At 40.3% G+C, this 27,347-nt stretch overlaps 2 protein-coding genes across 6 annotated transcripts in view; one reads left to right on the top strand and one right to left on the bottom strand.

The window, feature by feature from the left end:
* Positions 1-26,249, top strand: part of ecm2 (extracellular matrix protein 2, female organ and adipocyte specific) — a 30,533-nt gene extending 4,284 nt beyond the window's left edge. The window contains exons 2-12 of one of the 4 annotated variants that reach the window (XM_041981294.1): positions 5,819-5,947; positions 8,806-8,958; positions 14,159-14,347; positions 17,701-18,399; positions 18,730-18,845; positions 18,997-19,132; positions 19,296-19,453; positions 20,329-20,468; positions 20,603-20,715; positions 21,863-22,076; positions 24,572-26,249. In XM_041981294.1, coding sequence (XP_041837228.1) covers positions 5,821-5,947; positions 8,806-8,958; positions 14,159-14,347; positions 17,701-18,399; positions 18,730-18,845; positions 18,997-19,132; positions 19,296-19,453; positions 20,329-20,468; positions 20,603-20,715; positions 21,863-22,076; positions 24,572-24,740 — 2,214 coding nt within the window. In that variant the 5' untranslated portion in view covers positions 5,819-5,820 and the 3' untranslated portion in view covers positions 24,741-26,249. Of the gene's footprint in view, positions 1-5,818; positions 5,948-8,805; positions 8,959-14,158; positions 14,348-17,661; positions 18,400-18,729; positions 18,846-18,996; positions 19,133-19,295; positions 19,454-20,328; positions 20,469-20,602; positions 20,716-21,862; positions 22,077-24,571 lie in introns of all 4 variants that reach the window. The other 3 variants (XM_041981293.1, XM_041981295.1, XM_041981296.1) reach the window with 3 other exon arrangements.
* LOC121637259 (centromere protein P) overlaps positions 1-27,347 on the bottom strand; it is a 125,284-nt gene that overhangs the window by 8,764 nt on the left and 89,173 nt on the right. The window lies entirely within an intron of this gene.

The following is a 27,347-nucleotide window of genomic DNA, read 5'->3' as shown; positions in this document are numbered from 1 at the left end:
AAAACACAGTTCAAACTCCAAGTAATTATATGGGAATGTAATAAAAACATAAGCACAGCTCTGTCCTCTTTAGAGCTTCTAATAATTTCTCCACTTCAAGCAAACCACACAAACAAGGTGTCATATGAAAGTCTGTCTCCTTACTGTAGGACAAAAACTCAGAGCTAGCAGCCAAAAAGTAGTAAAAAAAAAAAAATCACTAGATTATAAATTATATCTTAGTTTTGCTGTTTTGTGGTCAAATGTTTTATTCCACCTCAAAAAAACCTTGCTAATACCTCTATGACTCTGCCTTCATTAGAAATCAGTCGTGAAGTTCCTGGTAGTTTCCATGAAGATGAAGGAGGTTTTATAGAGACGTATTCACGTATCATAGACTACCTTGGGCTTCACATCATCTGGATCCTCATGGTGTTTGTATCCCTAAATTCTCCTGACTCTTAAAAGACGGGTCCATCTTCAATATTGGATGATGACTTCCTGAGATATTTACCAGCATAACACAGCTCTATTAAAACATCTGTAAAACTGCTCAGTGTAACTTTTTTCATTTCTATTTTTGCACAGTTCCTCATCAGACATTACTAATTCCTAGATGAGTTGGACTGCTATCCTCTGGTTTTCACTGAAAGTAATGTGGTTTTCTTTAAGGAGGAGATAAACATTTTCATTACTGTGTTCCAGGTGAATTTACTCTGACATAGTAACACATCTCTTAACTCTGACACTTCTATAGTAATCTCTCATGTCTCAGTTTTCTTTTAAGACCATGATTTTACATACAGTCCTTGTAGTTGTGAAGATATACTTAATTTATTTTGTAATTTTGGACTAAAGGCAGACAAAACAGGCCTTGACAAGAAGAGGTTAATCCAAATAAAAATTCTTTCTGTGGCAATGAGAGCTTTTTCTGCAAGTAAAGTCAGAAAGTGGAAACGGCAGCAGAACAAAGCTGAGCTGTAAGAGTCTGACTCTCTTTAATGCCCTAACACTCAGCCTCCTGGTTATTTTTATATCTGCCCTTCACTCTGGAAGTTTCTCCATTTGAGCCTGATCATCCAGAAAAAAAAGCTGCTTTCCCTCCCTCCTGTTTTCTCCCTCTGTCAAATGGTTCCTTCTCTCTTTGTCTCCCATTGATCTCTGGCTTCCTATTGGTTGGGATGGAGGTGAGGGAGGAGGGTCTCAGAGCTGAAACGACCTGCAGCCTGACGAGCTGCCGGCTCAAGTTTTGTTTCACGGTTAAAGAGGGGGGGTGGGTTGAATGAACATGCTGCAGCTTTTGAATGGTGATAGTGATATTAGGTGTAGTAGTCTTACAGTTGTAGTAGTAATATTCAGTCTTATTTTGTTTATGTGCACAAAGTTTTCTTGAACTATAACTTTTCTAATTTTGATAAAAAAAAAAAACTTCAATCTTAAACTGGTTATTCTTAACACTGTGTTATAACAACATGGTCTGATAACAAGGTTGTGACATTAAATGTAACAGCTCCTTTTTGCTGTGTACTCAGACATCCATCCATCAAATAAACCAAATACATAAGAAATCAGGAAAACATTCCCAGCTAATTTCATATACTCTCTATTTCCCTCAGAAATATATGGTTTGGATTTGTACAACACAAACTAGACTACACAGCTATTAAGTTGTAAGATTGCATCAAATAACATTGTTTTCCCACTGGAGTTGTGTTTCTGCTCTTTAATTTGAGGTTTAGAACAACAGAAGATGATATACAGGACTGTAGTGATTTATATAAAGGAAAATGGGATCCAGAGCTGAATATTTATAATAACAGAGAGAGGATGGTAAATGGACTTGTACTTATATAACGCTTTTCCAGTCAATTTGACCACTCAAAGCGCTTTACACTACTTATCACATTCACCCATTCACACACATTCACACCCCGATAGGCACATCGGGAGGTAACGTGGGGTTAAGTGTCTTGCCCAAGGACACTTCGGCATGTAGTCAGTGGAAGCCTGGAATAGATCCGCCTACCTTCCGGTTGAAAGACGACTGCTCTTCCTCCTGAGCTACAGCCGCCATATGTTACCATATGTGTGAGACACAGTGTATAAACACTTGTTTCATCTAGTAAAAAAGCAGGAGACTTGATGTTCAACATTGCTTTTGGAGACTATGTGGGAGCCTCCAGGCTGGTCACTCACATATCCTCTGGAGCTGTACTGAGATAAAACCGTACTGGGCAAATGTAAATGACAATATCAAAAAATCCCAAATCTCAGTAATCTCCCAAATGCTGTGAAAAATGTGGACTTTTATTTGACTTTGATGTTAAGTGCAGCAAGCATGTAAACTTGCACAACAGTGGCTGAGTATAAACATGGAGTAGGGGTGTGCCATAGTGTCGTTCACAATAATACCCGTAGATGTTTTTACACCAGAATAACACGTAATATCATGATTTCACATATTTCCGGCACAATGACGACGTTAAACTGCGCCTCAACCAGGTATGTTGTCGGGGGCTTTATGCCCCTGGTAGGGTCACCCATGGCAAACAGGCGTCTAGGGGAGGGACCAGACGAAGCGCGGCTCAAAACACCCCTATGATGAGGACAAATCATGGACCCAGGTTTTCCTTGCTCAGACGTGGGTCACCTTTGCCCATGGGGCCCGGTCGGGCTCAGCCCGAAAGGGTGACGTGGGCCTCCCCTCCCGTGGGCTCACCACCTGCAGGAGGGGCCATAGGGGTCGGGTGCAGTGTGAGCTGGGCGGCTGCCAGAGGCAGGGACCGTGCTGTCTGATCCTCAGCTACAGAAGCTAGCTCTATGGACGTGGAATGTCACCTCTCTGTCGGGGAAGGAGCCTGAGCCGGTGCGCGAGGTTGAGCGGTTCCAGCTAGATATAGTTGGACTCACCTCAACGCACGGCTTGGACTCTGGAACCACTGTCATTAAGAGGGGCTGGACCCTCTTCCATTGTGGAGTTGCTCCTGGTGAGAGGCGCCGAGCAGGTGTGGGCATGCTCATTGCCCCCCAACTTAGCACCTGTACGTTGGGGTTTACCCCTGTGGACAAAAGGGTAGCCTCCTTCCGCCTTCAGGCAGGGTGGCGAGTCCTGACTGTTGTTTCTGCTTATGCACCAAACGGCAGTTCAGAGTACCCACCCTTTTTGGAGTCCTTGGAGGTGGTGTTGGAGAGCACTCCTTCGGGGTACTCCATCGTTCTGCTGGGGGACTTCAATGCCCATGTGGCAGTAAATCAGTCTTTTTTGGTGAATGTTGGACTCCGCCAAGGCTGCCCTTTTTCACTGATTCTGTTCATAAGTTTTATGGACAGAATTTCTAGGCACAGACGAGGTGTTGAGGGGATCCGGTTAGTTGGCCTCAGGATTGGGTCTCTGCTCTTTGCGGATGATGTGGCTTCATCGGGCCGTGATCTTCAGCTCTCACCAGCGCGATTCGCAGCCCAGTGTTAAATGGCTGAGATGAGAATCAGCACCTCCAAATCCAAGACCATGGTCCTTAGCTGGAAAAGGGTGGAGTGCCTTCTCCGGATCGGCAATGAGGTCCTGGCCCAAGTGGAGGAGTTCATGTATCTCGGGCCCTTGTTCATGAGTGAGGGAAGGATGGAGCGGGAGATCGACAGGCGGATCGGTGCAGCATCTGCAGGGATGCAGACTGTACATTGGTCTGTCGTGCTGAAGGAGCTGAGCCAAAAGGCAAAGCTCTCGATTTACCGGTCGATCTACGTTCCTACCCTCACCTATGGTCATGAGCTATGGGTAGTGATGAAAAGAACAAGATCGTGAGTACAAGGGTGAAAGATAAAAAATTCGAGTGACTTCAGAAGAGGTAGGTAGGTACTACAAGCAAAACACCAAACTAGAACAGCATGGAATTGCAGAGGCTTTCTTTGGCTGTACGCCTTATGGCAAGTTTAACAAATGTTGGAAGTATGTTTCCGATGCTGTAATTTATTGTGTGGTCACAGACTTTTAATGTTGTCTGTAATATCATTATCAACATATTTTAGAAATATATTTTGATATTAATTTTGAGCAGTATTGCCCACCTTTAAAATGGAGTATAGTAATATTCCAAAACAAGAAGAATGGGTAGAAACTTTCTATGATGTTTATGTTTGGAAAGACTGACACATTTTTAAGGGTCAAATAAGACATGGAACAGGGACAAAAAAAGAGTCAAAATGGTCTGTTTATTAGGGCTGCAACTAATGACTATTCTGATGGTCGATTAGTCACCGACTATTAAAACGACTAGTCGACCAATCGGATTATGTATCTCATGATTATTATATATGGATCTTATTTCACTTTCAGCTTTGAAATCTTGCATGAGGTTGTTAGGTAAGTCCAACGTGCCTCCTTCTTAAATGTTCGAGCATTGCAGACGTACTTTCGTTGTACACAAGGTCCGCTTTACAAATCTCACATGTATTTAATTTATTTTGTAAGTTTAACGTGAAGTTATTCCAGACTTTTAACGTTCTCCGCCGCGGGTTTCCTCCCTGGTCCGCCACCATATTTTTCCCCTGGCAGACTTTATTGCGCACGTGCAACTCTCAGCAGAGATAAAAAAAAGAAGACGATGTCTCACTCTGTATTTTTTCCCCTCTCTGCGCATGTGCATTGTGCAACTCTCAGCAGAGATAGGATTAGAAGATGATGTCTCACTCTGTATTTTTTTTTTTTTTGTTTTGTTTTTTTTTTTTGCCGACAATAGTCGACGGCTAAATTCATTGTCGACTATTTTTATTGTCGACTATTGTCGACAACGACGACTAATCGTTGCAGCCCTACTATTTATAAAGGAAATGTTACACACTAAAGCAATGTGCACAATGTACAGATGTGAAGTACCCAAACACCACCAGACAGCAGTTTTTTCATGTAAACTTGTGTAAATATTTGCATTAAAGCACATTTGAGCAAGTATTTTAGTGCACAATTATGTCCACATTTTAACAGAAGTTTATTTTTTTTAAACAATAAAAAATTTAGTATAAAGAAAGAACAGAAAACATGAGCCAGCAGTAAAGTAACACAAATAAGAGGCTGTATGATTTAACAACAACAACTTCCCACCAGCCACAGCTGATTTATTCCAGCCTCAGATAAAAGAAATTATTAAACCTGCTGCTCTCAGGGAATCAGACAGAAGACAAACTATCAGGTGAGTGAAGGTGTCTGTTAGGCTCACATCTCCCAGTTTTAATAATGACAGGACTGCTGTGTGTAGACCAGTCATTAAACACACACACACATTAAGACCCCAGCAGAGAGCTATATGAGTGCCAGCAGCAGCTCCAGCTGCTCTTCTTACTGACAAGCTGCTGCAGGTAAAAATTCTGTTTTTCTGCAAAGTGGATCTCTGTCTGTTTGCTTCCTAATATTTTAGCTGCCGTTTTCTTCAGGTTTTAAATTCTTATTTATTCAAACAAAGGCTTTTAACTACAAGAAATCAGGAAAACTGCTTGTACAGTACCTTATGAACAACTTTATTTTTTTAAACATTATCTTTTCTGGTTTTGGGGGGATTTAATGTCTGGATGTTATTGTTTATGGTCTGCAAATTGTACAAAAAGTGGACAAAATCCACAGAGTAAGAACTGTCTTTGGTGACATCCCGTTAACAGACTGAGGATTCAGTGAAGTCAAAACATTTTCTTTTTTTTACGTGATCACTATGTAAATGTTTGTATCTTGTCTACATTTAACTTCTTAGAGCACCGGCTGCTCCTGTTGACTGACAAATGAAAAAATCTTAACATTTCTCAGAGTTAGGTGTTTGAGGCAGTACGAGCCTGAATCTGTGCTGCTCTGCAGGGATGAGGTGGTGGCTGGTGGTGGCCAGTCTGTGGCTGCTGGTGGTCCTGAACACCCCTGACACTCAGGCCAGGGGGAGACCTCGCAACCATGATGGTCGGAGAGAAAAGAGGAAGAGGGACGGACAGGGTAAGGCTCTGTGTGTAATTAAAATCTAATTTATACGTTTATACTTGAAGGTAATGTAAAATGTCATGGAGGACTGTTTTTAATTATGGAAGAACAGTCACTCTTAGAGAAAGTTGATGCCAGTCTTTGACACTTCCAGGTTCTGATGATCCTACCCCAAAAAATATAGATTTTGTATAAATGGGATGGAAAATTATTCACTTTTTGTGTTTTTATGTCTCATTTTGAAATCAAGTTCTAATCACAAAAACTGGCATTTAAGAGGTTAATTTCAGAAAAAAAGAATATTTGTTATGTATGATGAGCAAAGAAGCTAATGAGAGACTATTATAGTTTAATAGAAATTATGTATATATATCTGATATTTATGGCATTATTTATTAGAGAATTAGTTTGTGTTTTTAGAGCAAAAAGTAACAAATCCTAGCGGGTTAAACAGAGGAGTAAAATCTTTCCATGGATGTTCATTTAATTCATTAAAAACATTCTGGCTTTCTAATTGGAGAAATTTGTGTCAATTCTTGTGGAGAAAAATATGTAAATATAAAATATAAATACAACAATTATTATTACTTTGTTTTTTGTTTCTGACAACTTGAATTCTTTGAGGACTTCACTAATAAAAACAATACTTATTGTTTATTATTCAGTCTGTCTTTCTTGTCCAGCAGCTGACAGATCAGCTCTGCAGGATGGATTCTTGTCATGGACTTTTTCATTTTTTATCTTCCTCCATAAATCTGAACTCAAATTGAGTGTTTTCTGTCCTGTTCATTGAGCTTATCTGTTTCTTGAAGATAGGTTGGGACACCCTTTATTCTGGAGAAATGCATCATCATCATATTGAAAATGAGCTCAGCATCATCAAACCTTTTGATCGATGGAATGAGAAAAATGTCCAAAATTTCATCGTCCACCTGAACATTCCCTGTAGAGGTAATGAGCTCCATCTCCCCTGGTTCTTTACCACATTATCAACGATGGTGGAAATCTGATGATTTTCTTCACAAACTCCTTCTTCACCAAACCAGAGTTCCAGCATCATCTTTGTCTGCTCAGACTGGTGATTCATCTCTGAATATCACTTCATCCTCCGTTCATGACTGCTTCTCTTCAGCTTCACTGGAACCTGTTTTCTCTTCTCTTTAGTGATGCTTCATGTTTGACTTTTCTTTGGTTCCTTCAATTCATTTCTTACAGTTCTTTCAGAAACATTGACTCTTGTTTTTGTCCATTTGCTTTTAATTTCTTCAGTGGGACATTTTCTATTTTGCTTTTAGTTTTCAATCCTGATGCTTTGACATCTACTTGTATGTTTCCCTTTTAAAACCTTCCCAGCTTGTTTGGATTTGTTTTAGATGTTAGACACAGCTGACTGGAAACAACCAGCATCATTTTTCCACAATGAAATGAATTATCTTGTTAAATTTGAATCCTTTCCAGTGTTTCCACTGACAGCTCTCTCTTGTCAATCAGCAGGTAAAAGCAGCTCATTAAAATCTGCAAGCTCTTAACTGCAGGCTCATTTTTATATTAGACCAGTGCAGGTAAATGTTTAGAAATGTAGATCTTAAAATTATTCCATATTTTTGTTTCTTTTTTTGATTTAAAAAAAAAAAAGAAAAATCCATTAATTTTATTTACGCTGCTCGTCCAAAACAGTCACACTCTAATATTTCAGCACGCATTCGCTGTGACATCGTTCTGAAGCTTCAGCAAATCACAAGATTCATTTCCATCCAGTGTGGCATTTCACCACTGGATCATTTTTCACCAAGATCTCATATTGGTGATGGGAGAGTCCGACCACTGCGCAGTCTTCCCCAGCACATCCCAAAGGTTTTTAATGGGGTTCAGGTCTGGACACTGGGTCCGAAACGTGTGAAAATGATGCCTTCTGCTCCCTGAAGCACTCTTTTACAATCTGAGCATTCAGTATATTCAGGTATCAGCTGACCTTATTCTTGATGCAAATAATGTTGCTGAACGTAGACCTGACCAACTGCAGCAACTCCAGATCATAGACTGCTCTAAGGCTTGTACAGCAGACACTAGGCATGATGGCTGCACCACTTCATCTGCCCGTCTTCTCACCCTGATGCTCCCATCACTCTGGAACAGGGTAAATCTGGACCCACATGACCTTCCATTCCAATCTTTATGCTTCCTAGTAAATTGTAGTCATTTTTCTGATTCACCTCACTGATTAGTGGTTTTCTAATGGCTACACAGCTGTTTAGTCCCAATCCCTTGAATTCCCTTCACATTGTTCATATAAAAATGTTCTTACTTTCACTATTAAACACAGCTAGGAGTTCTACTGGCGTATTTCTTAAGATATGATTGCACCAAAGATTGAAGTGATAGTTGATCACCATCATTTAGGATTTCTTCAGACCACATTTCTTCCTGGAAAATGATGGTTCTCCACCATCCTTCCAGTCTTTAATAATGTGTTGAACAATTCTTAACCCAGTATTAGTAGTGTCAGCATCTCCTTAGGTGTTTTCTTTGCTTGATGCCAATAATTTGACCCATCTGAAACAGATTAATATCTTTTCCACGGCCGCAGGATATGTCTTCAGACATGGCTGTTTAAGAAATGAGAAGCTACTCACTGCATCAGCTGGAGTTAAATAACTTGTTGCAGCTAAACATAACACATGATATCCAAAAGGAGGCTCTTATCTATTTGCTTGGTTAAATCCAGATGGTGACTTTGTTTGTGTACAAATTATTTTTCAGTAACCTCTGCTTTACAAAGCCAGAATATTCAGGTGTTAAATGAACATCCTCAAAGTCAGGTGATTCCCATTTTTCCCCCCAAGTTGCAGCATTAAAATGCCCGTGTGCTGCAGGTCATGGCCAAGGCAGAGAAGGACGCTCTAGACCTCTGAAGATCAGACTGGTTCCAGGTCCAAACATTTCAGTGAATCCTGCAGAAAACCAAAGAAATGTTGGGTCCTATAGGACCCTTCGAGAACAGCCGTCCAGCTACAATGTTATCCCAGGTGAGTGAAACCAGAAACTCGATATTGACCAAGAACACACCAAAGGATTAGAGTTAGCTCTCGTTTCTACACCAGAAATTAGCACCTGCATTTGTTTATAAATCACAAGTCACATCTTCATCCCAATATTCAACAATGTTAGGGCCTGTTTTACAAATATCTTCCAGAAGTAAAGATAACAAATAGGAAAATGTAAATGCTAAACAGACAGCATTTATATGGGATTTATATTTTGTTTTTTTGACCTCTCAAAATACTTTTAGTCTACATGAAAAAGTCCTCCAATCACACAGCTCTTCACCAATACAGTCACACAGCCTACGCAGCACAGCCAACTGTTTGCCTTCTGTCATCATTTTCATACCTTCATTCACTGCAAACAGCCAATCAGAGGAAGATCCCTCACCTACTGAAATGATGTCAACTTCAGGCTTGAAAAACAAGGACACAGATTTCGCTTCAGGTCTGAATGATATTAACACTAAATCATTTGTCTCCATCTTTGTTTGTGCAGATTTAACAGAAAGAATCTGCATTTTTGCAACTGAAATGTTTGAGTGTTACACTGCATACACATTTTCTGTTCATAAAAAGCCCAATGCAGTAAAAATGAAATGAAAAAAAAAACAACATTTTAATAGGTTTATTATAGAGTGCAGCCAGAGAACGGCTCAGCTCAGACCTCATAATGAAGCTTCCTGATATTATTGCTCAGTAACTAAATGACAAATCATCACATTCCAATATAAAGAGTGCGGAAAACATCTGTGGGAACAGAGACGGAGCCCTGAAACATCCCACACAGAGAAGAGGACAAAGGCTCCAAAAAGGAACCCCAAGCTATGTGGAAAAGCGTCAGTCCAGCACACTAAAGTCAGCGTTATGTAATTAGAAGGGAAGCTGGTGGTGATGGCAACAATGTGTTGTCAGGAGCTGCAGGGATTTGCTTTGTTCTGTTTCCACTGTTGTTGGGATGAGAGAACAAGTCTGGGTTTTTTGCCGTCTGCTGATGAGAATGAAAACAAAGCAGAAAGAAAGATTTCTGAAAGTGTAAGCAGTTACCATGGCAACAAACCATAACTGTTTACATGGTCATCATTCCCAGTCCCATGGAAACAAGGGATGCTGGTGGCTGGAGGTGCATGATTTTGAGCAGGACCAGCTGAAACTGCTGGCAGATCCGTGAGAAAACCTGTTGAGCATAACAAACCTCCTCAGCTGCTGCTCGGACTTGCTCACCAACGGCAGGCCACAAAATACAGCAGCTTCAATCAGCAGAGAAATCGGCCGAGTTTTAAATGACAGTTCTATTTAAAATCATCTTGTCTGAAGATGAACACTCATCTAAGACAATGGTACCCAACCTATCTGCCTTGAAGACGCCCTTTATGCAACTACCAAAAAGCCATGGACCCGACCTTGTTTTAAAAGTTAGAGTTTTCAGGCTCCTGTTACATAAAAACATAAGTAAAAATGATTGTAAAAAAACAAACAAAACAACAAACATAAAAAAACCCCAAACTTTAGCATAAACATATCAGCTTATCTTTGTGTAGACATGACATAAGTTTAACAATCACACTGTACAATAAAAGCCTCACAGACCCCGGTGCTCTTTGGGAGTCCCCATTGGGGGGTCAGGGACCCTATAATGGGAACCACTGATGTAAGACATTGTTGATCATTTCTGCTGGTCAACAGTCAAAACTGTCATAAATGTTTATATTATTTAAGTTAAAATTAAAAGAAATAAAACAGGGAGCATTTATTGCTAATGTAGACACAAGGAAAAATATTCTCGTCAAGAAGATTCAACTGTATCCATCCATCCATCCATCCATCCATCCATCCATCCATCATCCATCCATCATCCATCCATCCATCCATCCATCCATCCCATACCAGTATATGTAAAGTTAAACTATCAAAAGAGGAATAACATAGTAAAATATAGAAAAAGGAGTGGATAAGATCCAAACAGGTCAAGGTAGGTTGCACTGACAAATATTACACATGCAGGTATAATATTCCCACTTTAAGTAATATATTGTCCAGATGTAATATTACAGTATAATGATGGTCATGGTCTGACTGTGGAGTGGAGCAGAGACAGTTAGGCATTACTTTGGCTCTGGGAAAGAAACTGTACGTGTAAGCTGTGGAAGTCTGTTCTGGGTTTAATGGACCTGGAATGCTGAGCAGAGGGCAGCAGGTCAAACGTGTGTGATGTTAATCCGACCCGACTGCTAACTTCCTCCAGCCAACATTATCACTCAGGGAGAGACTTCATTAATCCTCACTGCACCTTTCCTTTGTGAAGACACTGGTGCAGTAGATGAGCAAAATTCCAACTATTGCTATTATTAAAACAGGATTATAATCCAATGATTGTGTTTGAACAAGTTAAATTGAAGACATTCAAATTATATTCCTTATTAGTGTCTCATGTCATCATGAAGCTCCTCTTGTCTGCACCGATGATCAGAAAAAACAGTTCTACATGGCGACGTCTGACAGTCTATGATCTATGTGTATGATCACAACTATCACTGCCAAGCAGAGCAGACAATTCAGTTTATTACCACTCCAAAACAGCTGGAGACTGTATGATTAACTGTCATCGGTTCAGATTATTGTTCATTAATTGATTCACCAACCGTAAAAACAGATGAAAATATGTACCGAGCACCACAGAATGATGGTCCTGCAGCACTGTTGGTGGTTACAGTGTTATTTATACAAAAGCCTGCAGTTACCCATCAATAAAAAGGCTCTGTGACAGAGAGGCGATATTATGAAGAGAAAAGAAAAGCTCTAAAGTATGAGTGCTCCAGCAGAGATGACAGGGTGACAGTCTTACTGCTCATAGTAAAAAGGACAGAAGTGATTCAGAAACTGTATTTAAGGGAAACTACCTGAGCCTCTTTAACTACCTGTGCTCCTATAGACGTAACAAAGAGCATACCATTAGAAAGTACAGATGACAGACAGGACACACTCAGCACAGACACAAAGAGCCTCTTCCTTCTGTATAACAGTGTTTTACAGTCTTTCCTACTGACTCACTGGCAGTCGCAGCTTCATCTTGTCCCAGGCCTGGTGTTAAAGGTGAAGTTAAGTCAGAGGGAGGGTCACAACGCTACAAATCACTGCTTTGTCTGGAAAACTACAGGCTGTAGAGTCGACTAGTCACACACAATAATTACTGCAGCAGTGCTGCTGAGGAGTACGACCACGTTTGAGGGGGAAGGTTTGTGATTAACTATTTTCACGGTCCGAGGTTATTCAGAACTTTTATTGTGGAAAAATGAACGACAACGTCGTCAATTCACACAGACTCACCAACACTGCTCTTAATTTCAGCTCCACTTTCAGATGGTAGGGTCAGAATTTGGTGGAAACCACATGAAAGCATGAATCCATCCTGCCTTAGTATAACACTTCAGGCTGCTGGTGGTGTAATGGTGTGGGGGGACATTTTCTTTTGGGCACTTTAGGCTCCGTACAACTAACGTGACCTGGTTTAACCACCACAGCCTATCTGAGCATTGTTGCTGACCATGTCCATCCTCTTATGAGCACAGTGTAGCATCTTCTGATGGCTACTTCCGGCAGGATAAAGCACCATGTTACAAAACTCAAATCATCTCCAACTGCGTTCTTGAACATGACAATGGGTTCACTGGACTCCAACGGTCTCCACAGTCACCAGATCTCAATCCAGTAGAGCAGCTTTGGGATGTGGTGGAACGGGAGATTCTCATCATGGATGCAGTTGACAAACCTGCAGCAACTGTGTGATGCCGTCATGTTGATACGGAGCAAAATCTCTGAAGAATGTTTCCAACAACTTGCTGAATCTATGACACCAAGAATTAAAGAAGTTCTGAAGGAAAAGGGGGTCCACCCCGGTACCAGCAAGGTGGAGATGAAGAAGTGGTGTATAGTGGAGTATATCTAGGTAATATTTGTCAAGTTTCTTTTTAAAACCAACTGGATATTTAGCAAAGTGGAGATGATGAAGTGTAATATAATCTGCTGTTTGCATCAGCGTCTCTGTGCCGCTGGAAGTCATGCATGTCTCCGACAGGCTGCCTTCGGCTGCTTTAAAGCTGAAGTAAAACAAGAGGAAATGAGATTCAGAAAAGTGTTGAAGCAGTGTCTTTCAGTTGATGGAACAATCTAAACCTGGGGTGTCCAAAATCGGTCCTTGAGGGCGGCTGTCCTGCAGGTTTCCAGTGTTTCCTGTTTCAACACACCTGACAGGAAATAACTTGATCCAGCAGCCTATTAAGTTTTGCACAGTGTCAGGTGGTTTTGGAGCAGGGACACATTGAAAACCTGCAGGATTGTGGCCCTCAAGGACCAGAGCTGGACACCCTGATCTAAACCAAACCATAAAACACGATTAGATTAGTGCTTTGATGGGAAAATATAATGACTAACCCGTTGATGCAATAAACCTTTTATGGCCTCTTGCTTTCTTTAAAATTTTATGCATTTTTATTTTACTGATTTTATCAATTGATCTATTTTATCATTTTTACTTTTATTTATATATCTGTTCAGTCTTATTTATTAGTCATTTTTATTTATTTATTTAACATTTAATTGTATTTTATTTGGTCTTTCTTTTTTTCCCCGCCTTTCTTCCTGTATTTATTTTGCTTTTATATAATTGTAAATAAACTCAGACAAATTAAGAGCTTAATTTGTTTTGCTCTGTGGTGATGTGTAGATGGTGAATGAAGTGTAAAATATGAACTATTTGTGAAAATCAGTAGCATGTTGGCCTGCAACTGGTTTTAGTTAAAGTTTATTGTATGTCTGGTTGATTAATAATTAGTATGAGAAGGGGTGAATTCAAGTTTTCTTCTTTCTTCTGCTTTTATTCAAGCGTTTGTTTTGTTTAAAGAATGGAAAATGTATTAAATAAATAAGATAAATAACTTTTTTTAAACATTACACTGAGAAAAACAGATTTCTTTCAGTACAAATGTGTTCCCGATATCTCTAATCAAACAGCATCTTCAGGTTATTCAGTGTGATCTCATGTTTATAATTAATGAATATCTTCCTACACTTCCATTTACTGAGTTATGTATGAAACTGGACACCAGCCTCCCATTTTCCAAGCTTCCTACAACACCACTCTGTTCAAGAATGTAGAACTGACTCTAATGTGTGTGTGTTATTTCAGGTAAGCAGGACCGGTGTGTGTACCAGGGGCTAACCATGTTCGACCAGGCCGTCTGGTCTCCGAAGCCCTGTGTGACTTGTCTGTGTGATGGAGGACGGGTGGTGTGTGATGAGATCATCTGTCCCATAACGCACTGCCTGTTCCCCTTCGTTCCCGTTGGGGAGTGCTGCCCCGTCTGCATGGAGCCAGGTAGAAACACAACATGTGAAAACACCACGGTGCAACATCCAGAGGCAGCAGAGATCAGCGCTGACTGAAAGCTTTTGATCGTTCAACACTCAGTAGCATCAGAAAAAGTATCAGAAGTTATTGGATTCAAATGTAAAATTTATTCAGTGTTTAATCTTCAGTTGGTCACAGTTTCCCTCTCAGAGGCCTCGGCATATTGTTCCTGTTGCCATCATGATGGTAAAAATGTGCTTAACACATTTTGGATAAGTCAACACACATGTTGTGGAGGTTTTTAACATGTCTGTGTTTAGATCCCACATGTTGGGATTAGTTTCACCTTACTGTCAGCTCACGGCTGGACCTACGTCTCAATCTGAAATAAACATGAAGGTAAAGTTCATGCACACGTACAGCAGGAGGCAGAAATCAAACCAGACTGAGGGAAACATGACACAATGAAGTCTGTGGTAATAAGGATAAAGCAATGCAAATGTTTCTCCACACAGTCATTTTACAGGTTTAAGTCCTCCTTAAGTTTTATTAAGTTTTCTGCCTTCTGGCTGGATGCCGGTCCTCTGTTGTAAAACTCTAAAAATGATAAAACTGCAGCAGCTGAGCTGACAGTAAACACCTTATTAACTAGTCATGCACTGCAAAGTTACATGCATGCATGAGGGGAAGACACTTTGTTTGTGACTAACAGCGCCGCTGTATGAAGATAAACAGCATAGAAACCTGAATCTGTCTGTACATGTGCACGGTGTCTGCTGTATGAACGGGGTGGAACAAAACGGTCATGAGCCTCAAGAACCAAAACAACAGATTAGGATTTGTTAGATCAAACTGAACCAGAATGACAGGAAGAAAAAATGATGAAGAAAATTTTGAACAGGTCACGTTCTGAAACTAAGATATTCTCAGTGAAACACTGGAGGATGTCTGATAGCGTGGGCGAGCATCCTGAGGATTCAGCCAGCATCAGAGCGTTAACAGGGCTCTCTGCAGATAAGGAAGTGGAATATTCTGGAATGATAAATCTAAAGGTGGAAAGAAAAAAAAAAAAAAAAGAAGAAAAGAGCTGAGGACAGCCGATTTAAAAACAATCAAGCTGTTTCTTGATGACATCAACTAGTTCAGGACATCACTGCCTGCAAGCAATTATCAACAAATTCCACAATTACAAGCAAGCTTTCAAAAAAGAACAGAGTCTACGTATTAAACAGCTGTATTTTCCTAAAACTTCTTCCAAATTACATGTAATTACCCTAAAATTAAGGCTGAACAGAGCTTTAACTTGATTATTTTTCAGTAAACCCCCACACTGCTGAGTAAAGGTTCGTTAGGCTGCACTAAGCTGCTGTTTCTTAGTAACTCTACAGAAATGTTCTATATGTGATTTCTGAAATCTGTACAGCACATCTGTTTATGTGTTGGTATTAAAAAAAACCCTGACAGATGAGAATTAATAAGTTCTAATTACTGATGCACTTTTTATAACACAAGAAAAATTTAAATGATTTCCACACCATCAGTGTACATGATTTATTTCCAACTACAGAGCAATGATTTCTTGGTTAATGACGATGTTAAACGTCCAAGCTATTCTTATATATGATTTCTTTTGGACTGTAACTGGATTTAATCTGAAGTATAAAACAAAACATCCTTAGTTTTGTTTTTAAAAAAGATCACATCTACACTCACTGTCTACTTCATCAGGTCCACCTGTTAAACTGCTTGTTAACACGAAAATCTAATCAGCGAATCACATGACAGCAACTCAGCGCATTTAGTCATGTGGTCAAGACGACTTGCTGAAGTTCAAATTGAGCATCAGAATGAGGAAGAAAGGGGGTTGAAATGATTTTTAACGTAGCATGGTTGTTGGTCTGAATATTTTAAAAACTGCTGATCTACTGGGATTTTCACACACAAACATCTCCAGGGTTTACAGAGGATGGTCTGAAGAAGAGAAAATATCCAGTGAGCAGCAGTTATCTGGATTAAATGTTGATGTCAGAGGTCAGAGGAGAATGGGCAGACTGGAGGTTGGAGACAACAGGAGGTCAATAAGCAACTAAAATATGAAGAATAGCATCTCTGAACACACAGCATGTCCTGCCTTGAAGCAGATGAACTACAAGACCACAAGCAGAAGAACACACTGGATGCCACTCCTGTCAGCTAAGAACAGGAAATTGAGGCTACAATTCACACAGACTCATCAAAACTGGACAACAGAAGATGGAAAAACAGATGGTAGGCTCAGAATTTGGTGGAAACAACATGGATCCATCCTGACTTGGATCAGTGGTTCAAGCTGCTTGTGGTGTAATGATGTGGGGGATATTTTCTTGTCACACTCTGGGTTCCTTAGTACCAACATGACCTGGTTTAACCACCACAGCCTACCTGAATACTGTTGCTGACCATGTCCATCCCTTTATGACCACAGTGTAGCATCTTCTGATGGCTACTTCCAGCAGGATAATGCACCATGTTACAAAACTCAAATCATCTCCAACTGCTTTCTAGAACATGACAATGAGTTCACTGGACTCCACAGTCACCAGATCTCTATCCAACAGAGCAGCTTTGGGATGTGGTGAAACGGGAGATTCTCATCATGGATGTGCAGCCGACAAACCTGCAGCAACTGTGTGATGCTGTCACGTCAGTATGGAGCAAAACCCTCTGAGGAATGTTTCATTCACCTTGTACTAAGGCAGTTCTAAAGGAAAGAGGTGGTCTGACCCGGTACTAGCAAGGTGGACCTGATTAAGTGGCGTATAGTGGAGTATATCTAACTAAAGTTAATCTAAGAACTAATATTTGTCAGGCTTCTTTTAAAAACAACCTGGATATTTAGCTAAGCAGAAGGGTCAGAGTATGACAGAGATTTTGGCTGACGTGTTTGATTTCAGCTTCCATTTATACCAAAAACAAAACTGAAAACCTGAGTAGATTTAACATGAGATGACTCCAACATCAGCAGACACAAACAGACTGGTTTTATCTGACTGTGGTCATACAGGTTAGTGGGATTTAATCCAGACTGGTCTGGAATCTGTCTGTCTGTCTACAGCACTAACACACACCTGTCTGTGTCCATCTGTCCAACTATCATCCCGTCTGTCTCCCCTCAACAACTGCCATCTCCATCCTCTGTAGTTTCTTTCATATTCCTACTTCTCTTCTCCTCTGTCTGTCTGCTTCCTCTTCTCTTCCCTCTCTGTCCTCTTTTTTTCCACCCTGTTATCGTTTCTTTCCTCTGTCACACCTCCTGCCCCCTGATTGGCTGTCCCGCGGCACCATTCGTCACTCCCCTCAAGACTCCGAGCTCAGCCTTGAAATTTCTGGTGACTCCCCAGTTCCTAATGACCCCAGCGAGGCCATCACCCCACTGACCCAGGAGGAGATCCAGCGAATTCTGTGGCGGGAGGAAGAGGAGCACCGCGAGGAGGAGGAGCGCCTGAGGAAGAAGGACGAGGCAAGGAGGAAGAGAAGGAAGCAAAGGAAGGAGCAGGAGGAAATGCAGAGGAGGATAGTTGAGAAGAAGAGAAGGGAGGAAGAGGAAGCTTTGAGGCTGCAAATAGAGAAAGAGGAAGAGGAGTGGAGGAGGAAGATAGAGGAGGAGGAGGAGAGAAGACAGCAGGAAGAGGAGAGGATGAGAGAGGAGGAAGAAGAAAGGAGGCAGAAAGAGAGAGAAGCAAGAGAAAAGGAAAGGGAGCTGGAGAAAGAACAGGAACAACAGGAGAAGGAGGAAGAGGAGGAGGTGTGGTTGAGAGGAGATGTGTTTCAGATGCTCCCAAAAGAACCAGAAGTAGCAGAAAAAACAGACTTCCAACCAGCTCCGATCCCAACACCTCCTGCTGCCTCAGAGGAGGAGCTGAGGGAGGTCGATATAGGGGTGGAGGAGGAAGAGGAGGATGAGGAGGTGATAGAAGGGAACAGAGGAGGCCTCCCTCCAGGATGCGACATCTCTGATGTCATTGTGACATGTGAGAACGCCAAACTCACACACTTCCCTCCTCTGAGCATCCCGGAGCTGAAATCTCTCAGTCTGGAGGGTGAGACACACAAACACACACACCTGAGGACGAGTTTGCAGCTCTTCCTCTCTCTCTCACACACATGCATACATACATACACACACATAAAGACAGGACTAAAAGAATTTCTTTTGGCCCTGTTGGAAAAGTGGTGACGATTCATATTGAAAGCTGCTAAAGCTTTATTACATTTTTACTAAACCAGGATGTGTCATCAACTGAAACCAGTAAACCTACTGGAAACCAGTGGATTGCATTTCCAAACATTTAGTTATGCTAATCAATAAAACACAGAAGACTGAGATGAAGTTTTCTGGTCATGTTAACAGCGACTGTTGTGACCTGCAGGAAACAGCATCAGCAGCATCCCAGCCGGAGCCTTTAACGGCATCCCCAACCTGGAGTGGATCAACCTGAAGAAAAACAAGCTCACCTCTGCTGGCATCGACGCTAAAGCCTTCAAAGTAAGACAAACCACTGCACCCCTATAATGATTCTCTAGAGGCTCATGAGGATTAAACATGCTGGACATGTAGAGTTTAAAACAATCAGCCATAATGACCTGGGGCACTGGTTGTTAAACACTTGTGACCTGTTTGTGTGTGTTTATGTCAGGACCTGAAGATGCTAAGACGTCTTTACTTGGATGGGAACCTTCTAGAAACCGTGCCCTCTGACCTACCCCCGACCCTGCAGGAGCTGAAGATCAGTGAGAACAACCTGAGAAGAATAGATGAAAACAGCTTCCGAGGTAATAAAATTACACATCACATACTGGGAAACTGGATGCCTCCAATCTGATGAATCTGTCTTTGATGGCAACAAAAAGAAAATGTTTTTCACTAAGTCTACTTACTGTACTCTGTTATTTCTCAGCTTGGAAACATGGATGTTTCTCTCTTTTTAACTTTCAGATTTAAGCAGCCTAGTGATTCTGGAGATGGAAGGAAATGTGCTGAGTGAGGGAAACATCGATCCTCTGGCCTTCGCTCCTCTAACTCAACTCTCCTACCTCCGACTGGGGAGAAACCACTTCCGAACAGTCCCACAGGGCCTTCCCAAGTCACTGCTGGTACCCCCATGTAGTCTAAATTCTGAATATATGAATAAAATAAAATAAAATACACTATCAGTCAAAAGTTTGGAGACACTAATGGGAAAGTGACCACCATTTAGCCCTGACTTGAGATCTTTTTGAGCAACTGCAACTAAAGTAACTAAAACTAAGGTTTCTTGAAGGTAACAGTTCATATTTTTCCATTTTACAAGTAGACGAAGTTATAAAAGAACAGTAGCAACAAAGTCCAAGAATCATTCTTTGACTTTGAGCAGCTGGATTAACTTTGGATCAGCAGGTGGAAGAAAAAAAAGCATGTACAGTCCTCAGAAAGCTAAATAGATGTTTGAATGAACCCCGCAGCACCGTGATATCTATCACACCATCAGAGACCCTGAGTGCAGCTCCATGACCTCTGAATGCTGATGCAGCACAACGTTCCTCTTGGCTGTGCTGTTTAAACTCTGCCTCTACCTGTGGCAAACCAACCTAACCAGCTAATCATGGCCTCTGGTTAACCACAAACACTGCAGAACACCGACGGCATGCTGGTGCTATAAATCTACTATTAAATCTACTTCATTTTATAACTACAGGGGTGTTCTGAACAGTTTCTGGTTAATTATCCAGTATCAGAGGGTGGTCTCATTAACTTTTACTCCTTGATGTTACGTCTCAGGGAATAAATGCAGGGTTTGTTAAAGCACGTGATCATTTAAATGAACACTCGTGTAAACACTATTACTTTTAATGAGAAATACAAATTAAAATATGATCACATTAGTTACAAAACGTTAACATTAAACACAAATTTTCCCTTCAAATAGGTTCTAAACTGAGCCTGATGACACAACATTCTTTCATTTATTCAGTCTGATTTTCTCTTGCAGGAGTTGTATCTCGAGAACAATGTGATTGAGGAAATCTCAGAGACAGTTTTCAATCGGACCAGCAACCTGAATGTCGTTTCTCTCCGACACAACAAGCTGGATGAGACCCGGATCGCTCCTTTAGCCTGGTTTAACCACAGGTCAGACTCAAACACTCCTGTTATTTTCAGCCCTGAATGTCTGGGTTAGCAGGAATTTACCAGCAGGAGTCATTTGGTTTCTGTCATTGCCATTTATAAACCATCCCTTCCTTCATCCTCCTCTTCCTCTGCAGAAACCTGGAGTCCATCGACCTTTCACATAATGAGCTCTACCTGGTTCCGTCATTCCTGCCCAAATCTCTGGTCCATTTAGTGCTGGTGGGAAACAACATAGAGAGGATTCCTGGTAGGAAACAGTTTGATGACGCCAAGCAGTTTAAACACTCGCTTGAAAAGGTTCTCCACCCGTCCTCCTGATAATCAGACAAACTGTGGTGGTCATAGGAGGGGTCCGCCTGCCGGTAGATGGATTTTATTATTGACTGGCTACATTCATACTGGTTTTTTTTGGTAGCAAATTAATTTCATGTTAAATACATTTTTTAAAAATTAAACATTTTAAAAATTGTGACTGCCAAATTAAATAAAAAATTGAATTCATTTCAGAAGAGAAAAATTTAAGAAAGCCAATAATAATAATGATTGTCATAATCATTATTATCACTATATTCATTTTCCAACAAGTAAAAAGTAATAATAATAATAATAATAACAACAACAATAATAATAATTTAATTGCAACATCACCTAAAATTCTAAGTTACTAAAACCTCTGCTTAATGATCTGTAACAAAAAGTTTTCTATAACTTTTTGGAGCTGTGACAAGAATAATAATAATGATTATGTTAAAGAAATGCTCAGAAACTGTTATCTGTTATTAGTATACTAATTATTGATGAAGACAGCAGAATGTTTAATGGTCAGAGGAAAACATCACCCTTCCTCCTACGTGACTGTAGTTCAAATTCAAATTGTGTGAGTCCTGATTGGTCGAGCTGAAATGATGTCACAATAAGGACAAGTAAAATAAAAAAGTAATAACATAACTGTAGTACCTCGTCTGTATGGAATGCAGAACAACAGGTACTTTATGTAATAGTTAAGTATAATATTATTAACTTTAATATTTTGGACCACATTAGTCTCGGTGTGTGTTATAATTTAAGTTTATAAGGCTGAAAACAGTCCTGCAAAGAGAAGGACAAGACAGAGTCCAGATTATTATGGTCATAAGCTGCTTGAAGGGCTCAAGCGTTCAGTTCTGACTGACTTTGGCGGCTTTGGGCCCCAACAGTTTTTTTATATTGTACTTTCACACATAAAGAGCAAAACAACCAAACTTTCTGGTCCATCATTAATATTTGAGTTATTTTCTTTGCAGAGAAAGTAAAAAAAAAAATGCTGGAAGATAAAGGAGATAAAATAAAAATGGAGGAAAATGAAACATCCTAGTGTTCACTGTAATAAACACGTCCCTCTAACTCGTTCACAGGTTACGTCTTCGCCCACATGGACCCTGGTTTAGAGTACCTCTACCTGTCCTACAACAAACTGGATGGAGAGGGAATTGAACCTGAGTCGTTCTTCGGTGCTTATCACTCCATGGTGGAAATGTGCTTAGATCACAATCAGCTGGTCAATGTGCCGGCTGGGATCAATGAAATGACCAACTTACACTTCCTCAGACTTGACCACAACAAGATCAGGTACAAAGCTGTCGCTGGTGAATATTCTCCTTTTACTGTGTGCAGATTTAGAAAGTACAGATTTTTTGGGATGTTTGACCATTTCTGAGCTGATCCTACTAAAAAAAAAAACACCATCTATGATCATTTTGGTGTGAAATATCTGGTTTGACAAAAAGGAAACTAGTTGCTGAACATGTAGTTGGAACATATGATTGTTAAATATTGTTATTCCCACTCATTAAAAGGTTTATTTGATCTAAAAGTCAGTCAATAACACGTCTTTTAGATCAAATGACAGGAGTGAGTAGACAACTAAAATGAAACCAGGTGATATTCAGCAGAACCACAGTCCTGTAAAGACCAACAACGCTGGAGTAACCACAGACTCATTTATCACTTCCCGTCAGACAGCATTAACCTGAGAGTTCACCAAATGGAGAGTTGTCTTGACGACAAGAAACAAAACAAGTTGATTCCAGTTTCCACCTAGGAGTCACCCTCATTATGCACTCACAGGTCTGTGCACAGTCCAACATGTGTCCACGTGTTTCATATAAAAGTATGCTTACAGTGTAAACACTGAGCTATGCTCCATCTTCACTGCCAACATGGCCGATGCTGCAGGTGATAAATGACATTCAGCAACTACCAATGATTATTTTAACATATGTGAAGCATTAAATCAAAATAAATCAATTAGAAATGAGTAAATAGTAAAAGACAAAACCTCAACTCTCACCTGATAGCAGCTGGGACAGGCTCCAGCCCCCATGGATTGGTAATAAATGGTTATAGAAAATGGATGAATGCATAAAACCTTCAAAACTAGCCTGCAATAGAAAGTGACTTCAGTTCTTGAGTTAAACAGAATTCTATCTGCTTAACATGGCGCACAAACAGCAATGTTATTACACATACTGGAGGGTGCTTGACTGCTTATATACATCAAACCAACGCCAAGGAGAAGCCCACTACTCTGCCTAAGTGAAATTAGTGCTAAATATGCATAGCACAAGACACATTGTTATGTTGGTTTTCAGTTTTTTCACTTCACATGGCCTCATTGTTGTTCAAGTCTTTGTTTCAGAGAAACAAAGATAATAAATAATACACAGAGAGTAAAAAGTTAGCCATTAGCTTTTTCTGTTAGCTTGCTGCCTACCTTCTCATGCAGAACACAGAAATTTTTCTTCGAAGACTGACAGAGACACAAACTGGGAAAAGGGGGACACATGTAGGATAATCCTTCATTTTATAGCTTAAATCGTGGCTGCACAAACATTTATACTTTATTTATAACGAGGAAAACCGTCCTTTGAGCCAAATCGGCTCTTTAATTTTGCACAGTCGTCACATCTGGTGATTTGATGACTTAAGATCCTCTTAATAAAATGTGAACAGAAATAAAACAGAAATCAGCCACTATCAAGTACCACTATCAAGCCATTATAGAGTGGTGCCGTGTGATTTCATATATTTATATTCTAACTCCCTCTGTTTGGTCTCTATAGTCTGTCTTGAGAGGTGGAGTCGTGAGATTTCAGGGGATTTTAGAGAAACGCTCTCAACGTGCATAAACCATCAATTTCTGCAAAACATGAATTAATTTAGTTGAAAGTTGTAAACTGCTTCCACATAACTAAAGTTAAGCTGTCCAAACTGTATAAAGACATAATCAAGCTACACTAAACATGTTCACATGTTTTGTTCTTGCCTGACTCTGGAGTCCTTTTGGAAAGAAGTCCATATTAATGCATACTGGTAATAAAACTGGTTTATTTGGAATTACTCCACCAACTCTCTTCAATGGAAGCTAATTTTGTAAGCTTTGTCACTTTGCTGGCTAGATGCTTCATACCACGTACTGGAAATCCCTGATAGCTTCCTTTCATATTTACTGGATAAGGGAAATCCTTTTTTGTGTTAAACTAGAAAAGATCCAATACATAGTAAAGGATTCAACCAAGAAGTTTACCCACATGTGCAATACTTTTCACAAATATGTTGAACAACTAAACTTTGCAAACATTTCTGACATATAAGGCTTTGTCGGGTTATAAACTTTGTGGGAAAGGTTTATACATTATTGGAAATTGTTTTTATGTTGCCTTAAGGCTGAAACCTAGTTCTCTGTCTGTTCTTTCTTTCTTTTCCCCCCATTCTTCCAAACTGTTTTATTGAAGTGCAACTGTTTGCTCTAATCTGAAAATTTAATAAACACATATTTAAAAAAAAAAAAAAGAAGAAAAAAAAAGAGCATTTGCAGCTTACCCTGAGCTGCTTCCAAGACATACTGTGACACAATGCTGAAGGTAGCTTCAGGATCAAACTCTCCACTTTGTTATTGTGTTTTGTCCTTCAAGGCCACCATATTTTATGTGACTCAGTGACTTATAGATGTGTATCATCTGCATAACAGATGCTAATGTGGAGCTCTACAATTAGTGAATGAATAACGACATTAATTGTCTCGGTTTTCATCTAACTGGATGCTTGTGCTATGTGGTTTCCAGGAGCATCCCGGATGAGGGGATCTGTGACCCGGACCACAGCGGGGAACACACTCTGGTGGCCCTGAGGCTAGAAAACAACTACATCAACCCCCGAGAGATTTCACCCACAGCCTTCTCCTGTGTACGCTCCTCTTCAAGTGTGGTTTTAAAACCCCAGAAGACCAAGTGATTGAGGGATTCCCAAAAACAAAAACTAAGACAGACTTGTTTAAAGCCTCCTGCACACAAGATTTTGGATTTGAATGTAAATTCCCCTGAGATGTCTGATGTCACGATAAAAAGACATGAGGAAGGAAGCGGGTCAACATCTCATCAACAGGTTTAGTGTGAGATGCAGAAATGTAATGACAGGTAATGTTGATGTAACTCAGCTGAAAGAAAGTTCTTTGGCTTCATCTTTTCAAGCTGTGTCATATTTTCTTCCAGTTGGTCCTTACATGTCATTTTGGGTTTGGTTCAGTAAGTTGTTCTGCACGGTCACGTGGCCCACACCAGACAGAACTCCTCCAGACTTCACAAATCAAACACATCTGTCTCCTTTGGTAAAATGTTAAACTCTCTAAAATGGAAAGAATCCCTGCAGCAGGGACAGTAAACCGAAAATACTAATAAAGAGATGGAAAGAATTTCTTTGCAGTGAGACCACAGCAGCACAGTACATTATTTTTAACAACCTCAGCACCTTTATATTCCATTTCCCAGCTCCGTTTCTTCCAGTGCTTCCTTTAATAAAAATCTCTGACATGAGGAGGAGTGTGAGAAGAGTACTCACACGCGTGATGTCTTCTTTGTGGGACCAATTCACAGGTTTAAGGATCAAGTGCTGCAGAGGAGCTAAATCCTCCAGCAGAGCAGAAGACAGTAGATGTCATGACATGTCCATCCTTTGTCTCCCCTCATACAGAGACACAAGTTTAACTTTCAATAGTGCAGCTGAGCTGGATTCATACTTGATACAAGAGGTTTACACAAGTTTTCATTAGCGATATAATGCATGTTATATATCCGACTGGGACATATTGAGCTTCACTCTGAATAGTCCCAGTTATTCTTATAGTTTCCTGCTGAGTGAGGAGACAGTTTGTTGTCTTTCTGATGATATTTTCTGTTTTACTCAAACACAAATGGATCAGTAAAGTGTATTACTAACCCAACATCCACACCGACCCTCAAAATATTGTCACAATTACTTACTGTTTAAATTTTTGATTATGTTGTTTAATTTGCTTTTGGCTGGCCAACATGTTTAAATTATGATTATCTGTTTGATGTCTTCACAATATAAACTACATGTAACTTGTGTTATTATGCACAATTTTTCATGCACCCCCCCCCCAGCTGTCAAGCTCTAACATAAACTTCATAGACTCCTTGTTTCTTCTTCAAATTGTTTTTGCTTATTACTTATGACCCTAAAGTAGAATAAGTGATATAGAAAATGAATGGACGGACGGATGGATGGACGGACGGACGGATTTTTTCTTTTTTTGTGTGTCAACTCTTCTCACCCTGTTTCACCCAAATTCTTAGTCTTAGGCTGCATTCACACCAACATAGTCCGGGAGACTTGTTTCGATTGGATGGGGATTGCAAAGAAAACAGGATTTAAACCAGTTACCAGTTAAACCAGAACTGTGTGAAACAACAACAATAGAGCAACAATAAAGTTTCTGCAGTCTTTAGGTGTCTGTTTTTACTTCAGTGTTCAAACCTAAAATGGTTTTCATCAGAATCTGTCCAGTGTGAGCAGTAGGAGAGGCAGCCAGATATCCAGCATGCTGCTCTGACACTTCCTCTCGTTGGTGTCCCATCCCCAACCCCCACCAAAAAAAAACATGGACAAAGAAGAAACTGTCGTTGTTGGTTCTTCTTGAACCCAGTGATGCCTCTGATACTGTAGATCACTCCATAATTTTTAATGGACTGATGGAGACTGGACTCTCGGGCAAGGTTTTTAACTGGTTTAAACCCTACCTCAGTCTGGTTTTCCCAACATACAAGAATAAGAGAGGAATTGATTTATTGACCAAAGCATCTCTGATTCGTTGAACGCCCCCATTCAACTTTCTCTACTGGACCTTTTCTGGTTTATCTGTAAAAACCACAAAACAAAACAGTTGAAAAACCCTTTGGTTGCCTGGAAATACATCCCATTTCCAGAGCTACATGATAAAATAAAGAAAAAAAGTGTGTGTGTGTGTGTGTGTGTGTGTGAAGGGGGGTTGTTTCTTAGGAATAAAATATTTCTAAGAACTGTTGCATGTTGACACTGAATGCAAATAATCTGTTAGTTATGTGCATGACTTACATGCCCAAACAAGAAGAAAAGTGATGCTGCCGTGGATTCCCTGATCTCACATTGTCTGTCAACCCAGAACGCGAAGGAGCGCGTTCATTTGCACTTCATGTTATCAAATTAACACCTCTGGCCTCAGAGACGAAGTGGAGCCACGATGGCTTTTACTGAACGAGTTACGATATGATGTCAAACCATACGCATTCCGCTAAAGCTGGAAAAGCCAACCTAATCACGATTTTTTCCCCTCTCTAAACCTGCGGTTGAGGATTATTTACTTCAGCAGACATCTAAAGGATGACTGGAACAGGAAAAACTACGAATGCGATGAACAGAGAAACCTCAGCTTCTCTTTTGGTATCACACAGTGGAAATATTGGGTAATCACATGTGGAAAACAATAAATCTGAAACTTTCTTAGAATGAGGCTGAGCTCAGAAATGACAGCTTTTTTTCTCCCTGCAAAAAAGGGAAAAATTC

The sequence above is a fragment of the Melanotaenia boesemani genome, chromosome 3 (genome assembly GCF_017639745.1).
Source record: "Melanotaenia boesemani isolate fMelBoe1 chromosome 3, fMelBoe1.pri, whole genome shotgun sequence".
In the NCBI taxonomy this organism is placed as follows: domain Eukaryota; kingdom Metazoa; phylum Chordata; class Actinopteri; order Atheriniformes; family Melanotaeniidae; genus Melanotaenia; species Melanotaenia boesemani.
Note: the sequence above shows the minus strand (reverse complement) of the source record. Positions and strands in the feature narration are given on the sequence as shown.